General features: G+C 38.8%; 2 protein-coding genes across 2 annotated transcripts in view; both read right to left on the bottom strand.

The window, feature by feature from the left end:
* Window positions 1-2,872: 2,872 nt before the first annotated feature.
* On the bottom strand, window positions 2,873-4,261 carry LOC147472338 (uncharacterized). The gene is made up of 2 exons (XM_086550831.1): window positions 4,182-4,261; window positions 2,873-3,671 (listed from the first exon to the last, which is right to left on the bottom strand). The coding sequence occupies exons 1-2, from the start codon at window positions 4,203-4,205 to the stop codon at window positions 2,949-2,951; spliced, it is 747 nt and encodes a 248-aa protein (XP_086406957.1). The 5' UTR covers window positions 4,206-4,261; the 3' UTR covers window positions 2,873-2,948.
* Window positions 4,262-6,435: 2,174 nt separating this feature from the next.
* The window catches only part of LOC147472337 (uncharacterized), a 1,291-nt gene continuing 226 nt past the window's right edge, over window positions 6,436-7,500 (bottom strand). The window contains exon 2 of the mRNA XM_086550820.1: window positions 6,436-7,167. Within this exon, the coding sequence (XP_086406946.1) occupies window positions 6,436-7,167 (732 nt within the window). The remainder of the gene's footprint in view (window positions 7,168-7,500) is intronic.

Raw genomic sequence — 7,500 nt, 5'->3', positions numbered from 1 at the left:
GATACCACTTTTGTGATATTTCCTAACGCGCCTTTATTCGGGAAATTTACCATATGTATATATATATATATATATATGTGTGTGTGTGTATATGTATATATATATATATATATATATATATATATATATATATATATATCACATATTTTTCCCAAAACCAAAAAGGATTTGGTTGTGTTAGTCCGTGGCAGTTGAGCGTCCCTTTCTTTACCCTAAAACCTATGATATGGAAGGAACGCGGCAGTCCGCATACTGCCGCCACCCCACTACATGCACGGATCATTTGTCCCCGAATCTAAATTATACTTTATGTATAATTTGCAAGTGTACCTCAAATTTGATCAAATATAATAACTGTTGTAAATTTAACATTATGTTAAACTTACAACAATTATTATACTTGATCAAATTTGAGGTACACTTGATTGCAATGATTTAGATTTACGAAAACATTATGTAGTTGAACGAATTCGAAAGATTTCAAAGTTTTGAACTCTGCAACAAACTCATTTGCATTGTCTAATTAGTTATACTTTTAATGTGGATGCTTCGCCCAATAGAACTATAAATAACGTAAATTATTCAATTTAAGTACTCATCCCATTAGTTTTTCCTTCCTGTTATTGAGCTCTAAAGAGGTGTCGATGCTTTATAGTCAAACTTCAAGACTAAGGTCGTGTGAATCATTAATAATATAGCTAGTAGTAGTAGTCACAGTAATAATTCTTCTAAAATCAATTTAGGCCACATGAGCATAATTTTTCACTGTACTGAACAGTCAGTGTCACTGTCAGTGCATGTAGTGGGTTTGGGAAAAATATCAGTCTTTTTCAGTGTTCAGAGATCTAATAGGTTTAATTGACCAATTATCTAATTGAGGGAATAATAATGAATGGTCTCATGTGGCACCTACTACACTCAATCAATGTCAACAAGACAGATATCGTTGGATTTACGACGCTATCTTATGTGTGAGCCGAGATACGAGCATTAATTGGTTTAATTGGCCAATTATTCAATTAATGAAATTGATGAAATGTTTCATTCAATAGCCAACGCAGCGATATGAAAAGCAATAAGAATTAATTTTGAGTTGAAACTGTTTTTTTTTCAGACATTAAACGTCAAATACAAGTGGTGTTGTGTGTGCAAAAATCGGCTTACCGCGTGTTACTAATGACGTCACAAATACGTCATCAAAATAAGGATACTACCTCAAAACCAGTTATTAGCAAATTCGAGACTACAACCGACATCATATCGAAAGATGAAGGCCTGGGACATCCCCGTTCTCTCACATTAAGGTTTATCGTTTTAATGTTTTTTCGCAACTTTTTCGCGTCAAAATGGTTTAAAAAGTCGCGAATATCTCAACAATGCATGGAAGCCCGGAACGTTTTGACGGCATTTTCAGAAAGTACATTAAATTTCCTTTCTACGCTAGCATGATCATTTTTTCCTATCTCGAAAGTTTTATATAAAAAAATTGAGTTGAAAAACGTCTATTTTTGGATAGTTTGATTTTGAAATTCGTGATTTTGTGACGTCATTATGACGTCATCACTGCGTCATCAGATGTTTTTTCAGGACAGTTTTTGAAAGTTTGAACTTTCTTCTTTCCAATGCTGTGTTGCTAAATCGCGTATCTTTTATACTTCTCGAGATATATCATCACAAAGAGGACCCACTTTTTGCCTAAAAATATCCTCTACCTGTATGTATATAATCGTACCAATTTTTAACAAGAACACCCTCATTTTCGGCGATTTCAGGTTGTAATAACTCGGCCGTTTTTAATCCAATCGATCTGAAATTTTGACAGTCGCGTCTTTGTGTACTAAATGCACGGAATATAAGTTTTAAGTAATTCGGACGTCGGGAAGTTGGGTAAATTTTTACCTGGAATTCGGCGAATCCACAGAAACATATAGTAGGGGGCTGGCAAGCGGAGTTACCGGAACTTGTCCTACGACTCTCGGACTGTACCAAACTCACCTCCGGTGCTCGGGCCTTCGGCCGTCGCACCGGAGGCTCGTCTACGAGCTCACCCTCGGACCCTTCGGGTCCTCGGGCTCGCATACTGCCACGGGGGGCTTGCCAGCCCCCTGATCAGTGGTTCCTAGAAAAAATTTCCACAGACGGATCATTGGAAATCTTGAGGCATTACACCAAAACCAAAAGCCACTCCTATCAACTGAATATCAGAAACTTTCTCGTTCTGTTTATTATAATTTTGTTCTATTATCCGTGCCTTTATTGTTTACCAGCTTTTTACTTTATTATTGTTATTGTATTATCCCTATTTGTTGAATAAAATTAATAGTAATATTGATTTTCATTTACTGTATTTCATTACCAAAGGCCTGGACTATCAATTGAATGTCAGGAATTTTATAAAGCTATTGTGCATTTTTGCTGTATCATTTATTGTTTGCTGATATATTTTGATATCATATTTCACAGATAGTGTTGGCATCACACACATGCACATACTGTGTATATATACATTTTTGTTTATGTTTATATATGTATATATACACACATAGTATTTATTTATTCATATATCTATATATGCATCTATATCTATCTATCTATATCTGTATATATATACATACATACATATATATATATATATATATATATATATATATATATATATTCTGTCCATCTCTCTTTGTCTCTCTGCATAATACTGCTTGAATTAGCAGTGAACCACTAGATCCACTCACGCCCATAACAACACACACTCAAAAAAACATGCATGAAACATCTCTCTTAATCTGTCACACACGCAAACACACACACGCTTTTGTGCATCGTGATAAGTATTTTAGTAGACGAAAACTTTTGTTAATAAAATGATACTAAGGTGATAAATGATTTTTGATATCTATATTTACAATACATTGTCCTAATATAAAGCTACCGATTTTCGGTGATCATATTGTTTATTCTGTCATTATGGCTAGAAGTTCATCCATAGATTTTTCATCCTTCGTGGGCAAGTCTTCATCATCGACATTTTCAACAAGGGGTCGTTCTTCATCGCTGGGCTGTTCCTCTTCGAAAGAGCGTTTCTCGTCCTCGCTCTGGGCATCGTCTCGGAGGAAGTCGGAGGCGCAACCCCACACTGACTGGAGGAGCCTGCTCAGCTGATCCTCCCTCAGGCTACACTTGGGGAAGAGCCTCTCGCACACGGCCGGGTCGCGGGTCCTCGTGCCCACGTCCGTGGCGTAGACGAAGGCGGCGTTGTACGAGGACATGGTCTCGCTGTTGTTGGAGAACATTTGCACCAGACCCTCCTCCTCCGGCGTGAGGCTGGACTCGCTCCTCGTCTGGAGGAGGCACAGCAACTTGAGGATGCAGCCGTCGGGGTCCAGCTGGCCGACGGTGGACAGGAGGAGGTTGGTGCCTTCCTCAGCGTCGTCGTCGGTGTCGGGATCGACGGAGCGTCCGTAGCGGTAGTGCCTTCTTCCGCTATAGCCTCCATGACGGGCATGATAGTGACGCCTGTTGTAGCGACTGTGACGCCCTACTGCGTAGCCGACCAGCGCCGCGCCCTTCAGAACCGCCAGGCCGCCCACTAGGCCGCCGAAGACCCCAGAGGCTTCGCAGGACGCAACGGCCCACGAGACCAGCAGGAAAGCCAAAGGGAGGTTTCGTGCGTGCATCTGCCGAGGGAGAAGGATATAGTTTGCTTTTCATTGTTGTTTGTGTGTATGTGTACCATGAATATGATAACTATAAAAGTACATGCAAATCATGAAAAATAGAAAAATTAACACTGAGGTCTCAAGTTACTGCTTCTAAGGTTTCTTCATCACAAATCAGAGCCACTTTTAGTCGTGTATGTCGAATTAATCTTCCAGCATTATTTTTGTGGCCATGAATTATTTATGATCAGAAATGGTAAATGTTTACATCTCAGTCAATAAACACATTTTTCGATGGAGAATTTTTGTTCTATTTTTTCCGTTTTCTATGTCTTAGCGGAAGACCGACGGATACAGCCACACTCGCGATACATACATACATACATACATATATAATATATATATATATATATATATATATATATATATATATATATATATATATATATATATATATATATATATATATATTCTTGAGGCTAAGCAGGCTTGCACTAGATAGCAAAGGACGGCGGTGATCAGCCCTACCTTGGCTTCGGAACTACACTGCATGAACTGATTAGAGTTGCACCGTCATCTCCCATTATATACTATGTGCTCGATATTAGGAGAGAGGGGGGGGGGTTCTCAGGAAATTCTTCTATATCCTTCTTTCATCATCCCCCCTCTGCTTCCTCTTCCCCTCCCCTCCCTCTCCCATCCCTCCCCTCTTCCTCCTCCCCCGCTTCCTTGCATAATTGCAGTGAGTTCACAGCAAGGAATGCAAGAGGGAGGGGGAGGGAGATCCAGTTATTCATGTGTTTTGAGTAAAATGATTTTAATGATACGTCATATAAAAAAATCATAGTCAGTTTCATTTGTTTATGTGTGTGTCACTTTTTGAGTATGCGCCTTCTTTCATGTATGAGTGTTTCTGTGTGTTTCTCTGTGTGCGTGCGTGTTTTTGTGTGTTTGTGTTTCTTTTATGATTTTTTTTTATTTTTTGATAAAGTATGATAAGAAGTGGGAATTCATAGTATTAGCTTCAGAAAAATTATGTCAAGAAATGTAAATTAAGTTTGAAACTTTCAAAGACAATTATCATAAAACATTTCTCATCACTGAAGCCTACTAAAAGAAACCCCGATTAATTCTCCAGTGGCCGCAAGTTGAGCTTTTACAAATATCTTTGATTCCGGTGCGGGATAGTCATTAGCGACAAGGAATACATATGGACGATGTATTCAAAAGGTGTCATCGCTGCATAAGGAACCAGCCCAAGTGTCATGTCAATTAAACAAAGTAGCACGAAGTGATATATATATATATATATATATATATATATATATATATATATATATATATATATATATATATATAAAAAAAAAAAATAGGTGGGGGGGTACAGGGGGAATCGAAGCCCCGCTTAGCAAGGGCAAACTTCAGAATAAAAAAAGTTAGGTTGGTCAATAGGTTAGAATTTTGTAGACAAAATACCCCGAAAACAGCGCATTCAAACCTTCTGCCAAAATTGCTTCGTGCGATACGCTATGTGAGTGAGAAAATCTTAAGGGAAGACAGATATTAGAAGAAAATAAGATATATTTGTGTTATATATCAATGCAATTCATTCATATATTACCCCACAATTCCCCTGATATACTTCATACCCTTCCTTATCATCGGGACCCAGTTCGTCGAGTACAGGGGTGGAATCGCGGATTTCATCCACCATATATGAGTAGTAGAGGGTGAGAGGAATCCATCGATACCACTTTTGTGATATTTTCTAACGCGCCTTTATTCGGTGAATTTACCATATATATATATATATGTGTGTGTGTGTGTGTATATGTATATATATATATATATATATATATATATATATATATATATATATATATATATATATGTATGTATGTATGTATATTTCACATATCAGAGGTTCCTAGATAAATTGCCCACAGACGGATCATTGGAAAACTTGAGGCGTTACACCAAAACCAAAAGCCACTTCTATCAACTGAATATCAGGAACTTTCTCGTTCTGTTTATTATAATTTTGTTCTATTATCCGTGCATTTATTGTTTAACTGCTTTTTACTTTATTATTGTTATTGTATTATCCCTATTTGCTGAATAAAATTTATAGTAATATTGATTTTCATTTACTGTATTTCATTACCAAAGGCCTGGACTATCAATTGAATGTCAGGAATTTTATAAAGCTATTGTGCATTTTTGCTGTATCATTTATTGTTTGCTGATATATTTTGATCTCATATTTCACAGATAGTGTTGGCATCACACACATGCACATACTGTGTATATATACATTTTTGTTTATGTGTATATATGTATATATACACACACAATATTTATTTATACATATATGTATATATGCATCTATATCTATCTATCTATCTCTGTATACACACACACACACACACACACACACACACACACATATATATATATATATATATATATATATATATATATATATATATATATATATCTGTATATGTATATATATACATATATATATACATTCTGTCCACCTCTCTTTGTCTCTCTGCATAATACTGCTTGAATTAGCAGTGAACCACTAGATCCACTCACGCCCATAACAACACACACTCAAAGAAACATGCATGAAACATCTCTCGTAATCTGTCACACACGCAAATACACACACGCTTTTGTGCGTCATGATAAGTATTTTAGTAGACGAAAACTTTTGTTAATGAAATGATACTAAGGTAATAAATGATTTCTGATATCTATATTTAGAATACATTGTTTATTCTGTCATTATGGCCAGAAGTTCATCCATAGATTTTTCCTCATTTGTGGGCAAATCTTCATCATCGACATTTTCAACAAGGGGTCGTTCTTCATCGCTGGGCTGTTCCTCTTCGAAAGAGCGTTTCTCGTCCTCGCCATTGGCATCGTCTCGGAGGAAGTCGGAGGCGCAACCCCACACTGACTGGAGGAGCCTGCTCAGCTGATCCTCCCTCAGGCTACACTTGGGGAAGAGCCTCTCGCACACGGCCGGGTCGCGGGTCCTCGTGCCCACGTCCGTGGCGTAGACGAAGGCGGCGTTGTACGAGGACATGGTCTCGCTGTTGTTGGAGAACATTTGCACCAGACCCTCCTCCTCCGGCGTGAGGCTGGACTCGCTCCTCGTCTGGAGGAGGCACAGCAACTTGAGGATGCAGCCGTCGGGGTCCAGCTGGCCGACGGTGGACAGGAGGAGGTTGGTGCCTTCCTCAGCGTCGTCGTCGGTGTCGGGATCGACGGAGCGTCCGTAGCGGTACAGCCTTCCTCCGCTGTGGCCTCCGTGATAGCGAGGACGGGCGTGATAGTGACGCCTGTTGTAGCGACTGTGACGCCCTACTGCGTAGCCGACCAGCGCCGCGCCCTTCAGAACCGCCAGGCCGCCCACTAGGCCGCCGAAGACCCCAGAGGCTTCGCAGGACGCAACGGCCCACGAGACCAGCAGGAAGGCCAAAGGGAGGTTTCGTGCGTGCATCTGCCAGGGGAAAAGGATATAGTTTGCTTCTCCTTGTTGTTTGTAGGTATGTGTACCATGAATATAATGATTGTATAAAGTGCATGCAAATCATGAGAAAAGGAAAAATTAACGGCTATGTCTCAAATTGCAGCTTCTAAGGTTTCATAATCTAAAAAAAAAAAAAAAATCAGAGCCACTTTTAGGTATGTATGTCGAATAAATTTTTCGGTATTGTTTTTTGTGGTCATGGATTTTTTATGATCAGAGATTGCAAACGTTTATATTATTGTCAATAAACACGTTTTTCGATGAGGAATTTTTGTTCTATTTTTATCATTTTCTATGGTTTAG

Source organism: Penaeus japonicus, unplaced genomic scaffold (genome assembly GCF_977035675.1).
Source record: "Penaeus japonicus unplaced genomic scaffold, GWHDUDI00000001_assembly GWHDUDI00000002, whole genome shotgun sequence".
In the NCBI taxonomy this organism is placed as follows: Eukaryota; Metazoa; Arthropoda; class Malacostraca; order Decapoda; family Penaeidae; genus Penaeus; species Penaeus japonicus.
The sequence above is the reverse complement of the archived record's forward strand: the minus strand, read 5'-3'. Positions and strand labels throughout refer to the sequence as shown.